This window comes from Ochotona curzoniae, unplaced genomic scaffold, assembly GCF_017591425.1.
Source record: "Ochotona curzoniae isolate NIBS_2020 unplaced genomic scaffold, NIBS_Ocur_1.0 contig_883, whole genome shotgun sequence".
NCBI lineage: Eukaryota > Metazoa > Chordata > Mammalia > Lagomorpha > Ochotonidae > Ochotona > Ochotona curzoniae.
Window position 1 is genome coordinate 48,874,656 of NW_024466599.1, and position 24,087 is coordinate 48,898,742.

The 24,087-nt window shown below is 48.0% G+C and overlaps 1 protein-coding gene across 4 annotated transcripts in view; it reads right to left on the reverse strand.

The window, feature by feature from the left end:
• The window catches only part of SPTBN1 (spectrin beta, non-erythrocytic 1), a 185,345-nt gene that overhangs the window by 13,224 nt on the left and 148,034 nt on the right, over positions 1–24,087 (reverse strand). For all 4 annotated transcript variants that reach the window (XM_040993465.1, XM_040993466.1, XM_040993467.1 and 1 more), the window contains 13 exons: positions 22,813–23,569; positions 21,870–22,072; positions 17,309–17,399; positions 12,412–12,558; positions 10,919–11,182; positions 9,403–9,627; positions 8,920–9,009; positions 8,504–8,785; positions 7,755–7,885; positions 6,354–6,558; positions 5,614–5,988; positions 1,452–1,696; positions 439–577 (listed from right to left, as the gene is read on the reverse strand). In XM_040993465.1, the coding sequence (XP_040849399.1) occupies positions 439–577; positions 1,452–1,696; positions 5,614–5,988; positions 6,354–6,558; positions 7,755–7,885; positions 8,504–8,785; positions 8,920–9,009; positions 9,403–9,627; positions 10,919–11,182; positions 12,412–12,558; positions 17,309–17,399; positions 21,870–22,072; positions 22,813–23,569 (3,154 nt within the window). The remainder of the gene's footprint in view (positions 1–438; positions 578–1,451; positions 1,697–5,613; positions 5,989–6,353; positions 6,559–7,754; positions 7,886–8,503; positions 8,786–8,919; positions 9,010–9,402; positions 9,628–10,918; positions 11,183–12,411; positions 12,559–17,308; positions 17,400–21,869; positions 22,073–22,812; positions 23,570–24,087) is intronic.

Below are 24,087 nucleotides of genomic sequence, written 5' to 3' on the forward strand. Positions count from 1 at the left end.
GCCCTCCAGGAAAGGACAGATAGCAGGAATGGCAAAGCCTTGACCCTGATTTGATCCAAGGGGAGTCCACCTTCCTAAACAGAGCCAGCCACCACCCTCTACAGAGCAAACTGACCCGGGGCACCTGTGACTTGGATGATGGGAGAGGTCAGAGGTTCTCTTGCAACCTGCAGCCCTCAAAACACCATCTTCTGCACCACAGATCTGCCAGCTCCGACCTACATTCCTATGTAACTGATTCTAGCACATGAGAAAGAAGGAACACACGTTTGAAATGTGTGTGTACGCAGGCAGATGTGAATGAATGGAAATATGCATTTCTGTGTGTGTCTGTATGTGGAGGCACACTCACAAACATCACACAGAAAATAGTCATTTGCCATCTTTGCAGCCAGCTTCTTTCCCACCCCACGGCCCCAGAGCAGAGCAGCGGCCCACCTCCTCGGAGGCGTAGTGTTTCCTCGCCAACAGGGATTTCCCAAGTTCAATGCAGGTTGTGAAGCTGTCATTACGAGCATCAATTTCAGCTTTGATACCTTGATGATTGTTCATTAACAGTTCAACGGATGACACATCCCTAAAATCAGACAAACAGGAGATCAAGCTTTTCCAAAAAGTGTAGGCTGTAATGACCTACAATTAATTTGAAGGAAATTGTCTGGCAGCCAAAATAGCTTTTCAGGTGTGATTCACGGTCTGTACCCAGGCTGGGACACTAGCAGTAAAGCAGGACAAGAGTGTAACTTCAGGGCTGGCTGCACAAACTCACACTGAGGGTGAGGCAACTTTTATTCAGTGTATGCACTTGAACAACTCAAAATGGCTGCTAGGTGCGTGCCAGAAAACTCACTGGACTTTTCAGTGGAGGCTTTCACTTTTTGCAAGGAATTCAGAAAGATTCTCTCGGAGATAGCAACGAGGCAGGAACAGGTGCCTCAATCCCATCGCATCCCATTGGGTTAATTATTGTAGGTAGCTACTACAGTCTCCCTACTCAGACATGAACAGCTACACAGCATGGGAACCAGCTTAGAAACCAATGACTGGTGGAGCTGCAAGAGCTTCTCATGAAGCAAAACCTGCTGACCCTGACCCAGAAAACACAGCTGCTTTATATATATGTACATAAGTGCATATGGCTTATTCACCTATGTGAAACAAGAAGAGCAAAGTGAACAACACGGAAGCAGATGTTGAGGGTAAGCTACAACTTTAAGTGCAATAATATATGGAAAGGGACTGGGTAGTGTTTAATCCAACAGATGAGGAAAAGGGGACCTCAGGCCACCTGGCCCCAAAGGTGAGGTCGTTAGTCACTCCCAAGTTGGATGCAGAGATGCCTGGACGAACAAGGAACTAGGGAGAGCTCAACGACACCAGGCTACCCCCCTGCTCTGGCTGCCTGGCAATGGCCTGCAGGAGCAACAGTCCCCAGAGACCACGACTTTTACCTGGGCTTCTCTTGGGCCTCAATTTGCCGAATGACATCCTCCATCCACAGCATGAGGTCACGCACCATGCTGAAGAAGCGGAACTTGTCCCCTGTGTCCACCAGCCGTACCCTGCGGCCCTCGCAGGCATCCAGCAGGGCCTTCCAGGCCTCCAGGACTTCGTTCTCACGCTTCTGGATGTCGTCTGCCTTGTCGCCAGCATAGGCGGCCTGCAGGCGGGCTGCGTCCTCCTGCAACTGCCTGACCTGTGGAGTCAGAGATGAGATGGGTCAGACTTCCTAAGGCCTTCCTGCCATCGTTCTGTTGCTCTCCATTCATGGGCCACCCACTGTTCTGCTCACCCCAAAGGGGTCACCATCTCAAAATGAAGCCCTTGCTTCTCACTGAACAGGTCACAAAAGCCGAGCTTTCTAAAGACCTGCTGGACCACATTAAGTTCCTTTCACATGATAAAGCCAATCAGATGTCACAAGCTGGAGAACCCAGGAACGAGGAATGGTTGCAGGGAGGTGATTGGGGGTGAAGATGTCACACTCAGACTAGCTCCAAAAATAAGAATCCAGATTGCTCTTTCGAGGCAATGTTTCTACCAAAAAATAGGAAACTGCCAGGAATACAACTTAGGGAACCTTTCCAATGCTAGATGATGTTGCTGACAATTAACATCTGTACTGCCCAGCAAAGGTCTTGCCGCATCCAATGACACTGAGAGATCTGACCCACCTCAAAGGAGGGGAAATTCGAGCTGGTCAAATGTCATCAAAACTTTGTACAATGAAAGATCAAAGGCTTTAGGTTTGTGATTGGTGTATGTGTAGCTAACCTGAACCTTTAAGTACATGTATGTATTTTTAGTGCGTTTTTTTGGCTATGGTAGTCACCAATATAAAAGGAGACATCAACAAGCCAAAACAAATTTGGTATGAGGAGAAAGCTCAGAGAGCAGGAAATACAACATAGCAACGCGGTAGATGGGCATGCTGTCCTGTGTTGTTTACTAGGTGGCGGACATTCAAATCTGATGATCTGTTTGCTGGTGAGTGACTCATCACAGCTCCTGAGAAGGAAAACACGCAGTACCCAAGGACATCATAAATACATACACCTTCTGAGTTTACGACTCCACTGTAGGGAGTTTATCCTGCATACATGGTTGCACAGTTAGGAAATAAAATGTACACAGGTTCATACACTACACAGCATTGTTTATATAAATCAGCAGAAGACTGAAAGTAAAGTAATATCCACAGATGAATGATTAAATTAAGACTGATGTATCCAACAAGGTACTCCCATGTAGCATGAAAAAGAATGAGGAAGCTTGGGCCAGTGCATAGCCTAGCAGCTGAAGTCGCTGCCTTGCATGTGCTGAGATCCCATATGAATGCCAGTTCTAATCCCAGCAGCCCTGCTTCCCATCCAGCTCCCTGCCTGTGGCCTGGGAAAGCAGTCGAGGATGGCCCAAAGCCTTGGGACCCTGCACCTGCATGGGAGACCTGAAAGAGGCTCCTGGCTCCCGGCTTTGGATCGGCTCAGCTCCAGACATTGTGGCCACTTGGGGAGTGAACCAGCAGATGGAAGACCTTTCTTTCTGTCTCTGCTTCTCTCTGTAAACCTGACTTTTCAACAAAAAGAAATAAATCTTGAGAAGAAGAAAGAATGAGAAAGCACTCCATGCTGTCTTCTGAAAACGTGCTCCAAGACGACAGCTAAGTGGAAAAATCAAAAAAGCAGGCAATGTGCATGGTATTCTATCTTCTGGGCAAAAGGGGGTGGTTCTTGAATAGAATCTCCTCTCTAGGAGTGGGTGAGCCTTTCTAATGGAAACTGCATAGCTATTTCACTTGTAAGCCCGTATTTGCACACATTTTATGTTTTATAAAAAGTACTTCCATATTGGTAGTGCCATTCAATGCATTTAATATCTAATTAAAGATATACAGAGAAATGGATACATTCCTAATTATGATACCCAGTCATCATTTTACTGATGAGACCATGGGATGAAAGTTGCCTACAGGCAGGTAACAGTGCTGGGCATGAGGAGCCTTCAGCTGTCTGAAGGGTCCCACGGGACACACACTTGGGTCAGAGGGGAGAGGGATAACTGATCCCCAAAGTTCTTTAGGAGGTGGGAGGTTAGGAAAAGAAGGTTCTGCTGAAAGACGCTGAGAGCAATCAATGGGATTCTTAGATTAGTGTTTTGACTTCCAGGTCCTGAGGAGCTTTAGGAATTACTCTTGAATCGTGGTTCAGGTGTAACTCAAGATGTAATAACCAAAGTCCTGGAAGATGATTTGGAACACCGATTCCTGATATGACTACTCAGTTTCCAACCACTTTTTCCTGTGCTACTGAGAGGCAGCGAGGCAGGCAGACAGAGGAGCCAGATATTGTGGAACTGGTGTTATGGCACCATGGGTTAAACCGTTGGCTGCATTGCTGACTTCCCACTTGAAAGCGGGCAGGACGCTAGTATGCTGAATGATACTGCTGCCTCCCAGGGCTAGTACCGGGGAGGAGCTGGAGTCAGCGCCAGGGCACTCCAAGGTAGGCTGTCCGCTCCTGTCTGGTTACCTTGAAATGCTTGTGGAGAAGACTCAGTAAAAATGCCTACAGAAATGAACCACTGCTTTACAGGGCATCTGGGTGCAAAACCCCACGCTGTGTTCTCACACCCCACTGCTGCTGCTCAGAGGGGAGGATGGGAGCAGATCAAGCTGGCACCAGGGGAAACAGTGCAGTGCGAGATGGCACCTGCTTCTGGGAGCCTGTGTTGAGGGCTGTCCTGACCAACCTGGCCTGGGTCAGTACCTCAACATCCCCGTTGACAGCTGTCAAAGGCCCAATGCAAACAAGTTTGGTGAGAGGAAGACAGGCCGCCCTGAGGTGGCAGGTCCCTGTCCCGGGCATGGCTTGACCCTTGTTGGGTCCTCTGAGCTCACATGAGGGGAACGTAGCTAATGACAAAGGAGGGATTAACTCCATCATGTGCTGAGTTGCCAATAGTTCTCAGACTAAGGGATTTCACATCTGCAAAGGGAAAATATGCTGCTTCTGCCACGTCTCCTCTACCGTCGTCTCTGGAGATCCCAAATGATCCCTAAGCTGTTGTCATGGGGCAGGACTGGGAAAACATTCTCAGGGCTCTGGCTGTGGCATATGTCTTACAAGCATCACTTTAAACCTTGATGCAAGGAGGACCTACAGGTTAGAAAATGAAACTTGGAGCCATACCAAGCAACAGGAGTGGAAGGGAATTCAGAAGTCAAGGCGGTCTGCCCACAGAAGCAGTTCTGAAGTACACCAAGCCATGGTGGGTGGCTGAGGCTCTAGAGGGGGCTGGCCGAGGACAAAGCTCAGCCGCCTGGTTTGGCAAATAAAGGCCCACTGGAACACTGCCACGCTCAGACATGCCTGCATCATCTTGGCTGCTGTAGGTTCTCAAGTCAGAGCCCAGTACCTGCTGTGTACAGGCTCTAGGCCCAACAATGCTGAACAGATCTATGCTGTGTGATGTGGCCCTTCAATGAAAAACAACATGCTAAACCCCATACAAGACAAGCAAGACCCTCCTTAACCCCCTCCATCATACATCGTTAAGAAAACTGGCTTCTTTTCGAGGAACACTGAAACTTAAGGGAAAATTCTTATTTTGCAACCAAAAACTCAAGACTAAACAAAAAACTACACAGAGATTAGAAACTGGAGTGTTTGGCTGCTGTACTGCTATCACTTTGTCTACAATCTTTCAAACAGAATCTGTCAGACATCTTATGCTGGAGTGGGTAGACCATACGTATTATATAATAGCAGAATTCTGTTTTCTCTCTACATATGTATACACAGCTCTGACCTTGGACATTTTTCTGGATGGATATGTCAACATCATACAAAGCCAGGCTTTATGCTGCAAATGTTGTGTGTGTGTGTGTGTGTGTGTGTGTGTGTGTGTGATTTATCCATGCAACAAAAATCTGGAAACACAGCAAACTCTTAACTTCACGGACTGGTAAGAACATTCTAATGATGTGTGTGCACTTGTGCATTTACCATGGGTAATCCTTGGTCGAGGTGTCAAGAACTGGAGGGTTGCTAGGAGATGCACAAAGCTGTTCTTGGAGAGAGACCCTCCCTCAGCCCAGGGCAGCCGGCTGCTCACCTGAGTGCCCAGGGCCTGGATGTCATGCTCAAATGTGGTGTGCATTCTCTGCAAGGTCTCGACTGTGTTCTGATCACGCCCGAGCTCCTCCGGGAGTTTCTTGTGTTTGTCCTGGATGCGTCCAAAGATCTCCTTGGCATCATGGTAAAACTTATGCAGTTCGTAGGAGGCGGCCAGGATCTGTGTTCTTGTGTCGATGAGCTCCAGGAGGTCAGCCCAGGCTTCATTGAGGCCGTCCTTCCACTCAGCAATTGTGGCTGCATCTGAATGTCCCGAGTTGATAAGCTCATCGGCCATGTGATTGACTGTGTCCACACGCTCCTGCCCAATGTTGCCCGTGTCTCGGGCAAATTCCCGAAATCTTTCTTGCAACATCTGAAACAGGAATGGGTATAAGTTGTGAACATCCTACTCCTTGATCACATGAATGCCCTTTGAAGAGAACTGCCTTCAAGGAAGAGGCCACCAGAACAACAGAAGTTAGCCCCAAAACTTGTCATCAATCAGGTTCCTTCCTGTTTCCTGCAGCAGAGGAACACACGGCCGTCCCTGTCTTATGTTGCAGGAGAAGGGGCACAGAAACAATATTGTTTGTAGATGATAAAACCAAGTTGAAACTAACTGCCATGAACCTCTGATTCGAGCCTAAGGCATTTTATCTGATCACAGATGGGAGACCAAGTGGTCTTCCACACCATTGCTCACTCCACACCCACTCAGGCTCTGCCCAGAGTACTTGCCGTCACATGCTCGTAGTCCTGCCCCAGCTCATGGGACCCTGCGACCACTTCCCTCTCAGCAATCCACTGCTCCAGGTCGTCCACCTCCCGGTTCAGCTGGAATAACCTGTGCCTCTCGTCCAGCTTGCCTCTCCTTTCTTCGGCGAGGTCCTTCAGGCCAGCGTACAGCTTGTCTACTTTGGACTGCCGCATGCTAATGCGCTCGCTGAGAGGAGAGAGACGGAGGGGAATAGGAGGGGAAAAGGCATTTAAATGTCAGTTTTCTTAAGGGGAAAAGCCAACGAGGTGGAGATAACAGGATAGCATGTTCTATTCAATTTCTCAAAGGAAACTTCTGGTTAGCCTATTCAGCCTGAAAAGTCAATCTTGAAAATTTGACCTCAAACTTCAAATGATGAGGAGCCATTGTGTAAACGAAACATAACATCTTCAATGCAGTGAAGGGGTGGAAAGGCCCTAACTCAGTGCTGCTGGCTCTGGGAGAACGGCTTTTCTTCAATATTAAAGACTAATGCAAAACCCAACAGTCACCTTCCACTCTCAGGCACTCTGCCACCGGGGGACCGGGGACACCCTCCCGAGGTCGCGGCCTGCTCTCCATCTTCTGTGGGATGAGCACTCTTCCCTGGCTGCTTCCAGTTCCTGTGTGCTGGGTGCGCTATTACGATACTGCATCCCTGCCCCTGCTACTTCTCCTCAGATAACAGTCTCCTAACAGCAGATTACAGATAAAGATTGCTTGGTTCTCTTCCTTGGGGACCAGGAACCCATGCCTCAGGAAGCATCATATGGCCACCGACCTTCTCCTTAACCCCCAGCCTTGGACAAGTGCAGGGAGTCAATCCCTTTCCTTGCTAAGTCACAAAGTCACATATAAATACTCAACACAGGAGCCCAGCTACTCTCAGCAAGCACTACACACTCACCTTTTCCCCTCTTAAAACATTCTAAGCATTCGCAGTGTAAAAGTGGGAGGGGCTGAGGGTGATATCATTTTGGTCTTTCTGGGAGTCCTTTTACTTTCTGGGTCCCCATATTCCTGTCTGTCACTCTTTTTTAATACTAGCAAACACTTTCTTGAACTGGGTGGCTTTTCCAACCCAGAGGGGAGTACTGTGATTACTGACATCTCAGCCAGACACTCGAGCTGCTGACTCACAACACCAGTAACCTTGCACTTGGCTAAGAGACACCAACCCGCAAGAGCAGCTTCCTAGGGAGAGGTTCCCTCTTTCTGTTCACCAAAGCCCTGTGGGGCGATCTCAGAATGCATCCCAAGGGTCTATGTACCTTACCAGTAACCCCAGACGAACGCTGCCGTTTTCTTTCGGGTGTATGAGAAGCAGACTCTCTGCCGAGTGTGACTGCTGGCTGGGCCCACCCCGGCGTCACAGCACTCACCTTTCGGGATGGCTGTCAGCCACCAGGGCCCGGCTGGTTTTGGAGAGCTGATGCACAGTCTCTGCATAGTCCTCCACAGCTTGCTCCAGAATCTGGTGTTTTTTCAACATGGAGACGGCACTCTGCTCATCCTGCAAAGAGGGGACTGTCATAACCACAGCCTTCCACCTGCAGCATGGTACCACCCTTCAGGGCAACAGACCAACTGCATGGCAAGGCAGGAGGAAAGACCAACAGAAAGAAATACAGCAAGGGAGGCACGGGCAGGCAACCCAGGCACACTCCCAGGGCCTCTGCACAGTGTGGAGCACACGCAGCCTCCAGGAAAGATGGTCATGAGGACAAGGCAGCCCCTCTGGGGTGCAACGTCAGCTCGGACATTCTACGTATATTCTAGAGAGTAGACATTCCTCACTCTACCAGCTAAGTGGATGACAGCATTCTGGAACCTAGAGATACCATCCTGTGTACTGTAAATGAGACAGCCCTACACAGACAGCAAGAAAGGCTCTAAGCAAACTTCAGTCCAAGAAAAGAAAAGTGAGGGGGCATATGTCAAGAGAAAACAGCAGCCAGATCTGAGACCCCTTTGTGTACCCGGCTGGCCCTGGAACCTTCACAGGAAGCAGTGGAGAGCCCACACAGACAGAGCCGCCAGCAGAAGGCAAGTTCAGGTCTCAGTCTGGGCTCTGTCAACAGCCTGCTTCCTGTGCCTGCCTTCAGAGACCACGGCCACCCCTCACCCTCACCTTGGCCTTCTCCTCAGACATCATGTATAGCTCCTGCTCGCTCATCCATGCCTCGGCCTCAGCCGCATCGAAGTAGTACTGCTGGGCCCTGTGGGCTTCCTCCAGCCGCCTGTGGCGCTTCTCGGTCTCTTCGATGAGCTGGCCCCACAGCTGCTTCAGGTCGGCAAGCCGCTGCCGGATGGCCTCTGCATTGAGGCTGCTGCTGTCGGTGACAATGTTCTGGCTCCGCTCAAAGATGTCATCAATGCGAGGCTGGTGCCCCTGGATTTCTTTCTGGAGGGTCTGTGTGGGGGTGGAAGACATCCACAGAGCCTTGCTAAACGACAACAGCCTGGTGTTTACATCGACCCTGCCAAGCCTGCCCATTCTACGCCTTGTAATTAGGAGCCCGCACAGGCCTAAGCAAAAATGCTTACCTGATTTTTCTTGATTAGGAGCTGCACGGTCTGGAGGTTGTGGCCATGATCCGTGGAGGTTGCCAAAGGCATCCTCTCGCCAACCCACAGCTGGAAAACATTGCAAACAGGGGTGAGGATCGTTCATGAGAACAAACGGGACACGGGCAAGTGCAGCGAGGGGAGAGCCAGGGTTGGCTCTCCAGTGTGAATGCTTACTCCGTGGTAAGGGCGGACTGAGGGAGGGCACCCTTCTTCCCACCCAGGGTATGGCAAGAGTCAGCTTCCCGCCTCTGCCTGGCTGCAACACTGGACTGCCCAACAATCTTCCCCACGTGTTTGAACACTCTGTTCTGGGGGCAAACTGCAGTGTCTCTGGAGCTGCCTTCAGTATCAGAGGGGACAGCACCCCGGAACACCCACACCGGGGGGCTCGGCTCTTGGTCTGGAATCTGACAGAGAAGCTAGGACTCTGAGCTGCTTGTGTGGCAGGGATCTACTCACAATCTCATCTTCCACGTCCCTGTTGAACTGATGGATCTCTTTGGAAGCCAGCAGGTTATGCTTCCTCTCGTTCAAGGGCTCCAGCAACTCCATGAACTTGGTCTGCACCGTGAGGCGCTTGCTGTCCACCTCATCGGTGCTCTTGCCCTCCTGACTCAGGGCCTGTGCCTGGCTCTGAAGCTCCTCGATCTCCTTCTTCCGCACTTCCATCTGGTTCTCCAGCATCTTGGGGTAAAAAGGACAGGCCACCTTCACATGGGAACCAGGCGGGGACACGGACACACACACACACACACCCGGGAAACATCGGTTTCAGGCAGAGGCCCAAAGGCAGGATGCAATAAGAATTCATGTGGCAGTGAACTCAATAAATGGTCTTAACATCGATCAAACTACCAATTAGCACACTAGCTCCTTTGGCAGCGCTTTTAATTATCCTATCCTAGGATTCTAAAAGGTAGGAGTAATGCTCAAGTTTGTCCAAGAACTTGAGGGAAACCAAAGTGGAAACAGTAATTGACCCTAGGATGACAGGTATTCACTCGCTTGTTCAGAAGCCAGTCTCATCATCAGAAAGCAGGGCAGTAAGGGTCTGGATATCTCAGACAAGCAGGAAAGCTAGGTTATTGTCTGCACATCATTTCTTTGCTCAGGACGCTGATTCCTCTGCACACTGGGCCATCCGCTGAAAACGCACAGATTATTTACATGAAGAAAATGGAGTGAAAGGGAGAGTGGAGATGTGTCAGGCAGCAACCGTCACTCTGAGATCACACACTGACAACTCAGAGACTAAGGGATCTGCGTCTCAGGGGGAGGAGCTACGATCGAAAAGCCGCTTGTGAAATCTCTCAGTGCACTGTAACTTCAGGCGCAGAGTGAGCCTGTAGTTGGTGAAAGCAGGGAGGAGCGTGCCCTGGAAGGAGCAGGAAACCTTGGCTTCTGCAGTGACTGGCTCTGGGTGGAACTGCAGGATGAAGCCATCCACTGCAAAGCCAGAGAGGTCAGTCCCCGGAAGACTCAGCCACCAGCTTGTCACTCAACCAAACAGGGCTGCTTTCTTCAAATCTGAGGTCAATTCCGCCCTTATCGCCTTCCAGCATGATTGGTAAGTCTCCCGGATTTCTTTTATTAGCTGTAATGTACCTCAAAAAACTCAAAACAACTATCATATATCCAGACGTTATACAACAAAGCACACAAAAGTGATTATTTTCCTTTTGTGTGAAATGTAGGACTAATGACCTTAATATTCAGTCTGTTATAGCACTCACGCACTAAGAAGATTAAAAAAAAAAAGTATTCCCACACCCAGATGACCAACTCTTCTACTGACAGCGTGTCTTTCTGTCCATTCTAGAAACATCGCACGAGGCTGGAAGAGATGCACTTTGAAGGGTATTATATCTTGTGACGTGGAAGGCAACGGCTGACAACACAGTAGGTAATCAAAACTGGTGAGGACTGAGGTGTGAGGCAGGCCCCGGCCCAGGGACGTGGCTGCTAGTTCACTTGCCTGTTGCTTTTTCAGCAGGATGTTGACACTGGTCAGGTCCTTGCCATAGTCGTCAGACTGGATCTGGCTCTCCAAGCCGTGCAGCCATTTGTCGAGATCTGCACAGCTCTGGGTGAAGAGTTCAGCCTTGTTCGCATCGAAGAGCCGCTGGGCCTTGGTCTGGGTAGTGGATTCAAGGACTTCCCACATCTTGTGCAGACCTGTGAGCTTCTCCTTTACCACAGCTTCTGTCTCGGGCTTTTCTGAAATGAGCTGCATTCCTTCCTAGAGAACACAAACCAGTGTGGTCATAAACAGAACGAATGTCACTGAAAGACCAGGGTAAGGTCTTTGCTCTGGGATTTACTGATTAACTCACTACACACACACACACACACATACACACTCAGTCTTTCCATCTGAGGTTACTGCTCAACAAAATCATCTGTGCACACTATCATAGGCTGAAACACTTATCAACTAGAGCAAAGAGACATTTAGAGGAATAATTTAAGACTTCATCCCATCCGTTTCATGCCTCTGCGATCACCCACAGCACTTTATTTTCATCATTAAGAGCCTGAAACAGGGGCTAGTGCTGGGGTTTAGTGGGTAAAGCCAAACGGGCACAGGTTGTTCTACTTCTGATCCAGCTTCCTGCTGATATATCTGGGAAAGCAGCAGAAGGTGGACAAAGTGCTTGGACCCCTACACCACACGGGAGATGGAAGCTCCGGGATTCTGACTTTGGACCAGTAAAAAAAGAAAATAAATAAAAAAAAATATATATATATATATAATACAATATAATATAATATAACATGATACAATATAATAAAATATAATATATAATTATAACAATATATTATATACTTTTATATTTTATATATTTACATATTTTATATCATAGCATGTATTTTACATTATATTTTATATTATATATATATTTATTATTATTATTATTTTTTAAGAGCCCAAAACAGTACCAAGTGTGAAGGTAGAATAGGAAGGTAGGTGGCATCCTTTCCACTACCGGGTTGTGTTGAAGTAACCGAAAAGAACATGTTTCAGCAATCATTATAGAGCCTGGTCTGGAGTAGTCACACAGGAAAAACAGAAGATTCTAAACACATATTTTAAAATTCTCTGCAACTGTATTTGATAAGGCTGCTGTGGTACAAAACAGGTTCGTATGATCAACATGATGGCGACCCTGGGTGGGGACTTGGTCAGCATGACAGATGAGATACACAACACAGAAAATGATGCTTGCCTTCACTCATAGAAAACTATCACCTGGCTGGGTTTCTGCTCCTCACCCTGTAGGTGGGTTGAAGTCAGGAAGTGGTAGGTGGAAGGGGGGACTTCTATGAGATGCTTAATTTCTATAAATGATCAGGTAAGGCTCAAGCATGCTGGAGAATGTGGTACTTACTGGAGTTTTCTCACCATGGCCACAAAATAGAAACAGGGTTAGGGGTGGGCAGGCACTCTCATGAAACGTTTTAACCTACCTTCTCAATTTTGTCAAGCCATTCTTTGTTGGATGCAAGTTCTGCCATAAATGCTTGATGTTTTAACCATTTGCTATGCAGATTCCTGGCTTCATCATACGACATATCCTGGGCTGTAAGCATCTTTTCATTGATCCAGAGGGACAGCTAGAAAACAAGATAAAATGAAAAGTCAGGAGGCATTATGATTAGGATCACAGATCACTCATGTCTTTGGAGGGGGGAAAAAGGCTGTGTTAACCATCATACTGTGTGTGCTGCTTGAGTTTCCATGGCAACAGGCATCCACATCTTTTTAACTTCATAACTCTTCCCAATTGTGATTGGTACCCATTATACCGAAGTTGTACTGGGATTTCACTTTGAACTGTGTGTGTGATGTACAGTCTAGAAGAACAAAAGTTCTTTGAGACTGCTCTCGAGCTGTTGCCCATTCCTAACCAGCTTCCCCACAAAACCTTGTGTTTAAAATTCTCTTCTAAGCAGCCCGAGTCACGACCTCTTTTCCCTTCCAAACACCTTTGTTTGGCTACACCAACATGTTCACTGTGATTGACACGCTTTTACTTGATTTGGCAATCTTGTTGCTCTCAGAGTTCTGTCTGCGAGAATTAGAATCAATTCACTCATTTACCGCTCTGCTTCAAGGGTGCAACCACAGAAATGCCAAAAAAGCCTAAATAAGGCGCCCTACAGGGCTAAGGCAACAATCACGCCCCTTTTCATGTTTCCTTAATAGCTTTGGTAGTCACCCACACCTTTTTTTTCCTAAAGCCTCTAGCTAGCTTGCCACAGATACTTTCACTGAGGCCAAGAACACTCCACAGCAGTGTTGGGCCACTTGGATCTGAACTCTGTAAAGCTACAAAAAGCCTGCCAGCCAGATCTGAGGAGGGAGTTTTCCAACGAGGCTCAAGGGCAGGAGTCCGCTAAACACCAGGCCATGGATCTACTTCTGTTGGCTTTCCTTCTGACTCAATCCCTGACTGTTACTGCCTATCAGCATTGGGCCAAGCCAGAGTCCTGATTCCTACCCCACTCATGGTGCTAATTTGGGTAGAGCTCTGTGCCCAGAACCAGAAGCAAACGGCCTCAGTGGCCACGTGTTCTTCCTCACGAGAGACCATGACGGCTTACTTCACAACAGTTGCTGTGGCTACACATGGCCACCAAACGCCTTCAGGGTGCTATCCCCAAAGGTCTGGGAATGGTTCTCGGGAGACTCAGGGCCCCTTAGAGAATCAGCACCTCCAAAGCCCTTCCCTCAAACTCAGAGCCGCACCTGTAAAAGGATCCCCCCAGTAAATCTGCTAAAGCCAAACAAGGCCTGTGCTGTGGAAATGACATCAGCCATGTGACGCAACCCGGGAATCCCCTGGTTCTGAAAGTTGGGCGTTCGGGGGTACAGCCCTAACTTAACTGGCACAGCGAGAAGAGCAAAAGGCCATGGGATTTTTAAAAAATGAGTTTTTACTGAGGAACACAATGAAGTAGCAGATCTCCTAAAGCCTTCTGTCATTAAAGGCTGTATACATCTGCTCCTTAAGGATGCACGCAGTATTTTTCATACTATAGTAAAGGAATGACCTGTTTCGCAGTTATCAGAGTAGCTAAAATCTGATACACTGTGCCCACTCATTCTAAGAGAAAAAGAGGTTAAAAAGAAAAGCGAATGATAACATTTTCCCATGCATTCTACATACACGGAGATTCAACACAATAGAAGGCATTTTAAAATTCCAATAGCCAAGGACATGCACATATTTTTGCTATTCAGAACCACCTACCCAAGAGGGATTTAAAAAGGAGGCAGAGAAAGCCACATAAAAATCAGAGGCTTATAAACAAATCTGCTTTCTGCTGAACACATCATCCTACAGATAAGCATCATGCGATGCAGCACAATGAAAGGGAGCTATGGAACGTGCTAGTTCATCAGGCCTTCGCCAGCATTCTGGAACCAGAGCTACAGTCATTATCTGTGTGCACTTACAAAGGTCATTTAAGAATACACTCATTCTCTGCAGAAAAGAGCACCGTGCAGATGTGAAAAAGATAGAAGCACTTTGATCACTGACTCAATCTAAGGGTAAGGCACTGAACTCACACTGCTGTGCCAGACACATCTAGACAGACCACCATCCCAGGAAGAAAGAAAGAAGAAAAAAGTCTGAGAAAATAAGAGGTGCAGAGAAAAAGAGTAAAACAAGAGGAACTTTATCTTGCATTGTCTGGGACATCGCATAAAAATCACACCGCAAGGATGCTGCCCTGTGCCCTGGTGTGACTGGGCACAGGTGGCTGCTGGCTCCTTCTGCACCACTGGAGCCACAACGGCTCCCGTTCAGACTGTGTTTACGGAGGCGGCTCCTCCCCCAGCCCAGACACCCAGGAGAAAAAGACATAACAGCCAGTAATGGCACTGACTTTGACCCCTGAGCACTCTGGACATGTCTACTCATAGGAGAGGTAAGCTTCCAAATGCAGGGCTACTCCATACATACATTCCCTTCCCAGAGACTCCGGCTTAAAAGGCATGTTTTAAAATGCCTGGATGATGGAAGATTTACAGTCAAAGAATAATATTTACTGCTCCTCCGCCTGTGTTTCCACACCAAGGTTTCTGGAGGCTGCAACCTGACCTAAATTCTGCTGCCATGCACGCACTTTCGGGGGTTGGTGCGGGGCACCCAGAATCCCGGGAGACACTATGGCTGGACTAACTTTGAATGAAGCTCAAAGTGAGACACGCAGGACAAGAGGAGCCACGAAAAACAGAGGACACTTGGTAGAACAGTCACAGGAGTGCTGTAAATCAGCTGGGTGTAAAAAGGCCAGCTCCAACTTCCCCCGTCGGGCAGGAGACCCCTTGGTGTGCCATGAACAGTTAAGGAGCAAACTCCTCGGAACCCAGGATGCTAACCTACATCCGGTAAACAAAGAGCTAAAGGCCTTCTGAGGACATTTTCCAGGGGTACACTGTGAAACACCGCTTACCTTCCCCACACACCTCCTCTGCTGAATCTGCACATATGTACGTGGAAAACAGGTGACTGAGAATTTCAAATATAAATGGGTTTCTGTTAAAGAGTTTTCCTTGGCCCCTCATGTGCTCGGTCCCTGGAGTCCCTTTTCCTCAGATTTAGCCTGGGATTTACCACGGTTCAGGGGAATGCGATTCACCTTATTAACTAGTCCACTAAAAGCAAGAATATGTGCTTCCACTGACTGCCCAGAAGTATGGTGTGAGGTTAAACACCATCACTGACCAGGGTGTTGCCTTGAGGGAGACACCAAAGCGACCCAGTGTCTACCAGCAAGCACAAGGCATGGCCCAGCCTACAAACACTCCTTCCTCTCTTCCACTTCCTCCAGGGCCAAGGGCCCACTAGTATTCAGTGCAGCACAACACGCAACTCTCAACAGCCAGCTTTAGGCCTCAGCATGGGACACGGATGTGGCTTTACACGAGCACTCTATCGGAATGGGTTCTTTTTTTAAGATTTATTTTATTTTGATTGGAAAGTCAGACATACAGATAGAAAGAGAGAGAGAGATCTCTTCTGTTCATTGATTCATGCCCCATGGGCGCCAGTTCTAATCCTGGAATGGGTTCTTAATGCAGAGATGTCACTAAGGAAGCCTTTCCGTCTTCAGTCTGTATGGCTCTGGGCAAATCCCTCAGAGACCCAGATTCATCAGGATGGCACTTAGAGCTGGCAGAGCGTAAGCTACACAGTTGAGGGCTTTCCCGCTTAAGGTTTAGCTGCTAAACCCTACTGTAAGAGTCTTGACAGATGGCACTTTCCTGGACATGGAGGAAGGCTTCCATCCAGTGTGGCTTCAACAGTGCTGTCATCCCAGCTGCTGTTTCATTTAACACACAGCTACAACTTTGAACATCACATCTGTGAGAACTTGAACAGTGCTCTTAGCATATGCCCTGATCCTGTCCCATCTTCCTCCCTTTGGGTCCCTGCAGCTTTGTGTGGAAAGCCCTCATCCCATTTGGCTTCCAAGGGAAGACTAAGCCTCCTCACTGTTTTGTGGCAGTTTGAGAAACAAAACACAAAGTGCTCAGGAACTCAAACATATTAAGTAAACTTGATGATTCTCTCCAACTAACTTGCAGAAAGATCACACACACACACACACACACACACGCTTTGGGCTTTGATTTTCAAAGTTTGTTTATGCATATACCAGCACAACATGAAATAGTGGGAGAATCATCAGATTAACATCACATGTCAAAACCTCATGTTTGAAATCAGGCTTGTTGCTCTTAGAAAATTAAGTACACATCTGTAAATGTAAAAAATGGGTATTTTAAGTCTTCAATGAATTATAGACTTAACTTGTAGTTTTAAAATTGTTGTCTCTTAATCAGGAGAAAGTTTCAATTTTAGTCCTTTCTTTCCATACTATTTTAATGTACCTTACACTAAATACTCCTAGGCAATGAAGTATCCTAGGATACACTTTCCGCTAGAACTTTCTGTGATGATGGAACTGTGCTACACCTGCATTGTCCAATGCAGTAGCCGTAAGCCACAGGTGAAAACCGAACACTTAAAATATAGCTAACATGACAAAAGAACCACATTCCGGAATCTCCTTAATTTTAATAAATTTAAAGTGAAATAGCTACATGTGGCTAGTGGCTATCATAACAGAAAATGCATTTCCATTCTATAACGTTAGATGGAATAATCCAGTCTCTCTAAGTGGTAGCTTATACAATGGGGAAATGAGAAGAGTGCCATATTTCTCTATCTGCAAACCAAATGAGTGAACTGAATTTCTACCCTTGCTAGACTTAACAACTTGGATGTTTTCCAGCCAAATGCTGGCTGGCCAGTGTTGGAGACCAGGGAGGGACCAATGGGCGACTTACCTCTTGACAATCCTGCAGGAACTTCTGAAGGTCCCTGTTGTCCTTCAATCTCATCAGGAGTTCACTGGCTGCCTCACGATTCTTCCTGTGTCTGTGAAAACAACGGACGTAATTGTAAAGAAAGAAAGGTAGATAATCTTGAAATTTTCCAGAAGCTATCAGTTTCTTTCCTTGATTTCTCCATGTCCTGACGAGAATTAGTTTACAGTTCCCAATTACACAAAAGAGAAGACATGAATGAGAGGTTTTAGCAGTCTCCCAATGATCAAACCATCATGTGACAGGGCCAAGGAAACACCCAAATGATCTGGTATAAATGCTTCCTGAGCTGGGGATAAGGAAAGACATCTGAACACTGTGAGACAACTCTGAAGTTATTTTTAATAGGCTCATAGCTGGTGACACACAGAGGCTAAGAAAACACAATCATCTAGCTAGCTTTAGCAAATGTTTCCTGGCAGATTCCCACATTAAGAAGAAAAAAAAAATCACCAAAACTGTAGCAAAAATCCAGCACTGAAGGTTTTTCAATTGTGAGATGATTAATTCACTTAACTGCACTCTTAACAGGCAAAGGTAACAAAGTTGAAGCACAAAACCTCACACCAAAAATAAATAAGTAAATAAAATAATCTGTAACAGTGTGAAGGAGCCGCTGAATTTGGTGGAAGACAAGGGGAAGACATGTGCATCACACCCCCACTATGAGGACTAGCAGCCTGAATGCTGTGAAAGGACTGCCTTCAGTGGGGCTACTGCAGCCACGGTGGGCTCCACGCACGGAGCACCAAGGCGCACTGCTAGGACATGCTTCCTGGTATTCCTGCAGCACGCAAGCAAGGGAGTTCCCTTGGCTCAGGGCCTTAGTAGGGCTAACAGGGAGAGGACCAAGTGTGAACAAAGATAGTTGATTCCTCATTTGGACTCTCAAGGACATTTTTCACTGCATGTGCCTGGGCAAAGGGTCTGGCCTCCATCCCTGCCAGGCCCTATAGCAGGTGTGAGCGAGAACTGTCTCTGATAGGACACAAGGCTGAGAAAGAGCAGTGTGGCACACATACGTGCTGCCTGGCTTCTGGGAAACAGGAGACAGACCCTGAGAAGGTACCACATATCATGTAGGCTCGCCGTAAGCACCGACGGAACAACCAGCAGAAGCGGCAGTGCAGCCTTCCTCAGCCGGGGAAGGAGAGGGGCACGGCCCTCTGCTCTCACAGCCGCCACAGGTCCTCAAGCCTGAGGAACACTGGCTGCTGCAGACAGGGCATGCTCGGCAGGCAGAATTACCTGAGCTTGCTTATAGTTCAAAGAAATTTTACAGCTTCGGGAAAACAAATTTTAATATGCTTAGGTTGATTAGATAAAATATCAATCTAGAAAATGACTTAAGATATAAAGCTACATGGCTCTTGCCTATGTATGCTGAACAGTAATAAAACTTCAAGGTACAGCTTACAAAGCAAATACCAAAATGGTATGCTGTAGAGATGGGATTAAAGGTACCACTGCTTTGTAAAAATAAAAAAATACAGGCAGTAGAGGACAGCTCAAAGCCTTGGGACCCTGCACCTGTGTGGGAGACCCGTAGGAAGCTCTTGGCCTCTGGTTTTAGATCAGCTCAGTTCCAGCCGTTGCCGTCATTTGGGGAGTGAGCCAGCAGACGGAAGATCTTTCTCTCTGTCCTTCCTTCTCTGTAGAATCTGACTTTCCATTAAAACAAGCAAATAAACAACAACAACAAAAATCCACCACAACTACTTGCTACTCTTTCCCTCCCTTGGATACAGCATGTCCCTTAAGCACGGCAGCAGTGGCAGGCGACAGTCATGGAGGCTGGCAGTTACAGGACATGCATCCCTAATGTTCCTGGAAATAAGAGTTAAAAAACAACTTCAAACACTATCTGACAAGACTCCTTAAGGAAGAAGCATACAATTCATCTTCAGTGTACATCTTACACAATCAAGCCTTGTGCATGCCCAAAACATTGGCCTGTCAGCTGAACTTTCCCTTGGAGTGGCACCTTGAGGAAGGAGAAAGGGAGGCAGGTGACTTTGAGTCCCGTGTGCAAGTGACATCAGTCTAGGAGTAGATACGTTGATGGTCCTTGCATCGTGTGCTCTGAGGGGAAAAAACAGGATTGCCACAGCCAACAACTGTTGCTGGCGGACTCAGAGAGCACTCGGGGAAGAAATGAGCATGGCTTGGCTATAGACCAGGGGAAGCCTACAGCAGTCATGGGAAGGCACACTCAGCCAGCAAGGGCTCTCCAGATCCAATCACGGATCCACCAACCGTTGGGTAGGGCGTCTAAGACGTGGCCACAGTCGCCAGTCAGCAGAGTGCTCCTTCTGCAGGGTGAGGTTACCCTAACTTCCATCTCTCACCTGCTGTCTGTCCCTTGAGAACACTCAAAAGAGCTCCCCACCCCACGAGGCAGATGATTCCTGAACTCTTTAACCAGGCTTCTGAGGCTGCTTATCCGTACCACAAGAGACTCCCCCAAGCCCCACCATGTGTCTGCTACACGGGGTGAGGGAGCAGTTTCCTTTGTGCGAGGGGGTCTTGCTTTAGGAAGTGGGGCCGTGTCCCTCCCTCTCCACCCCTCCTGTGATAAGCACTCTGAAGCCCAGCGCTGCCCATCCACATGCCTTAGAGACGGGGTTTTTATTCCGGTGCCTTTTTGCTTCAACAAGCTAGGTGGTGAGGGAGAGCCGTCCTCAGCATGTCTGGCACACTACAGTGACTACAGTCTGGGAGGAGGGCCTCACTGCAGCACCATAGCGTCTCTGCACGGGCTGACTGGACGGGAAGGTTTACAAGCCCAGTTGGCACCTGTCCTTACAACAGCCTCAACTCACGGGTTTGCGCAATTTTTTTTGACAGACAAAACGTCTTCTGCAATTAGTTTCAGACTCAAGGCCACTGGGTACAGTCAAGTGAAACCAGAACCTGGTGAACAGCAGCCAGCATGAGAACAGGCTGGGTGCTAAATTAAGGCAAATTCCCTCTCACTTCTTCCCAAGGCTACCAATGGTACAGGAGCCTTTTGCGATTTTTTTTTTCTGGAACTCAGAAAAACAAGGAGTTCAGGATTTCAGTTGAGGGCAAAAAAGAAGTTCAGGGCAGCTGAAATGTTCTCTCATATCCTGGAACCCTGTCCTAACAACATCACCTGCTTCCTACGACCTCATGCAGCTGCACTACTGGGATGCATAAATAAACTGAGGAAGCAGCAAGGCAGCCGCAGGCCTGCCCATCTTACACGCGTCCCTAACGGCCCAGACTGGCTGCGGGAGACCAGCTGTGTGCAGCCACCATGGAGGAAGGGGAAATGACCACATGCATAAACAACGAGAGTTAATGCTGGGGAAGAATGCGCTGCTGCTTTTGTAGGCTGATGATGCTTGTGCAATCCTTGGCTTTTAAACTCATCTACAAAGGGCTGGGTGGAGCGATTGTCTTTTAGTAATAGTTTTCAAAGCAAAAGATGTGAAATTAAATTACTAATGAGGAAAGGAAAATCACCCCACTCTACAACCCACATGTTATTTTAAGTGGCCCAGGTCCCAGGAGATCCTCCTGGAGGTGGGGAACAACAGGAAGAGACTCAGCACATCATCCAGCTTTGTCAGGGCACTTGAAAGACAGGTGAGAAGCTGGGAGGAAGAGCTTGCTTTCTGCTGACGTCACTCTCCAAGTGAGCCCGTTACGCCCAGCCTCAACTGGGATCGCAGGGGACTGGCTGGAACCAGTGACTGACCCAGACACAGCAGCACAGGTGCTGACCCAGAACTGGCCCATGCTAGCACATCCACACTCGGACCTGTGCCGACCACTCACTTTGGTAAACAAAGTAAGGAGAGTAAGGGGTATAGGGCAGAAAGTTAGGGTCAAATGGCAATCAGCCTTGAACCACAGACAAAAATCTTAAAAAAGTGCCATACATACCAAAAAAGAAAGCATGCGTACAAACACACACACACAACATAAACGTAGATGAATAAAAGAAGAGTACACAAAATTCCGGAGCTGCCCTGGTAGACAAGGAAAACAGCCTTTCTCTCATCATCACTACATTATCTACCACGATTTTGTAAAAATGGGCACATTATATTCCTCCATGGCTTTGCCAGGTACCTGGGACACACAGATCTCAGCCTCCCTTCCTGCTCTCTCTCATCAGGCTTCTGAATGTCTCACGCGGATGGATGTGGCCTTGGCTGTCAGGGTCACACTGGAGACACATAGGCCACCAACTCAAGCAGCATGGCTTACACCTGACTGCTGTTTTGCTCTGCAGCTCTTACAGGGCACTGACTCTGAGGACGAAAGCAGCATCTCTTCTTGTTTTCCTGTTCTTTTGTGGACACTTGCACCTGTCTTACAAGAAGCAGTCTCAGGCAGTCTTGCCCTGCTCACTCATTTTCTAAGTGATTTTCTGGTAGATGGATTCGGATAGATGTCTGTATTGAAACGTGCACCTACAGTGCCACGGCCTTCCGTGTCACCGAGAAGCTGCAGACAGACTCTCAGGACACAATACCTCAGAGGACCATACCTGTCATCGATAGAGTCCACCTTCTCTTGGATGCGATCCGAGTTGATGTTCCCATCGCTCACCAGCCTCCGGCCGGTCTCTACAACAGCATTGATCTTCTCCTCGTTGGCGTCCATGGTAGTCATGAAGTCCTCTTGCTTTTTTATAGCTGCTTCAGCTCCTTCCAAGGTGGTGGGCATTTCAGTATGAGCCAACACATATTCCTTATTTATAAAAAGGAGGGGGGATCAGATCAGGACAACATGCTAGTGAAAGGATCCTTGTTCCGTGTTCTACATTTCCATGTAATGCATTTTGCAACACTAGCTGCATTTCACTCTTACACAGAACAACTTACTAAATCAGACAAAAGACTTGGAGGACAAAAAACCCAATGGGATATTGTAAGTGATTAATTTCCCTAACTGGCTAAATGCTTTACATTTTTTTTTCCTGGTGAGAGAGGAAATTAGTCAAAGTTTTACGAATCAGCCACTAGGACTTTGCCATGTGGTCATAAAGGCAAAAGTGACACAATCTTCACTTTCTCCTTCAAGACAGTAATGGCCTTGACGTTACCCATGATCCTAGGCTGCAGTTCCTTCTCTAAGCTTTGTCTGGTATCCTCAGGTAAAGGCCCTGACCATCCAGGAGATGAGGCTGGCATAGCTGCTCAGAATGGGGCTGACAACTCGATTCATGAAGACACATTAAGGATATGAGGGCCACTCAACAGCAATGGAAAAGGCATTCTACATTGCAAGGCATTCTACATTCTACATTGGTGAACTCACCAATCCCTGTCCCATAGGCTGTGATGGGTTCAAAGCCTTAGGAGTCAATCAGCCTCTTAATGACCCAGCTGACTTCACACTGGAACTACTTAAACACATGCCCTGGCCACACCACTCCAAAAGATAGCTCAGGCCCGCTCAAACAGGAAGGGGACAGAGGTGAGGGCTACCTGGTTGTTAAGGAAGGCTTCGGCTTGCTTTGTGTCCCTAAGGAACTGCTGGTAGGCATGAGACTGGGACAGGAGATTCTGCCGGTTTTCCCACATTTTGTGGAGCTCGTTCCATCCAGTGTCCAGGGCCTGCAGCCGCTGCCGTAGAAACATGTACTGGGCGTCTGTCTGTCCCTGGGTGACCATCTCGCCCATGTCCCTCATCTTCTGGTAGTCCTCCTCATAGTTGTCGATCTCATTTTTGATGTTCTCGTGCTGGGTGAGCAGCTTTTCGGCCTCGGTCAAGGTGTTGGGCATGTCTTCCGAGGCGATGGCCGTCTGGGTCCTGGAGAGCCAGGACTGGAAGTCATCCAGGTCACGCAGGAACTGCTGCAGTTTGCTGGCCTCTCCCAGGGAGGCCTCCCGGTTCTTCAGGGTGGTCTTCATCTCCTCCCACACGTCGCTGATCTCGGCCAGCCGAGACAGGATGGCCTGGGCCTGGTCAGGGTGCTCTGACTCGAGTTTCTCCGCCTCCTTCTGCAGGTCGCTCAGCTTTGCCTCAATGGCCACCAAGTCCCGTTCCATGCCTGTCAGCTTCCGCTGCAAGGCCATGACACCGGCCAGGTCATTGCCCAGGTCCTGGGTGGACTCAATGACCTTGGTCTTTTCCCGAATCCAGGATTTGGTCTCATTGCACTCAAGGTGGTAGTTCTGGATGCTCAGGGCGGACAGCAGGGCATCCTTCTTCCTGTCAACCAGCTCTCTGAACTGACTCCACCTGTGAGTGTGGAGTGAAAACAGGCAGACTGAATCCATAGCAGGGAAACAGAATGAACAGGGTCAGTCAAAGCTGCGTTTCCTGCTTCTATCTCTGCCCCAAGTAGCTGCCTTGGGAAAATCACCTCATCTGGCATGTGAGAGACACAGTAAAATCTGTAAAGAGCCTGAACCAAACATGAACATGCTAAAGAGTTCCAGTATGAGCAGCTACCACCCATCTGTTCCTCAGAGATTCAAGTACCCTACGTCTGCCATACATGGTACGCCCATTCTGGATCTCCTAATCAAGTTCCCGAAACCAAAGGCTGGCAGTAACCTTTAGATCTGAGGCCGGTCAGCAACTGCAACCTACTCAGAAGTGTTTGTTCAAGAAAGATAAGACTGGAACAAAGGTCGATCCGCGGTGGTTAGGAACTTCACCAAATTTAGTCTCACACATGCCATGGTCCTGTTCTAGAAATCACTTTACAAGGGACAGCACAGGTGCCGCCTCATTGCCTGGTACCATGCTAGGAC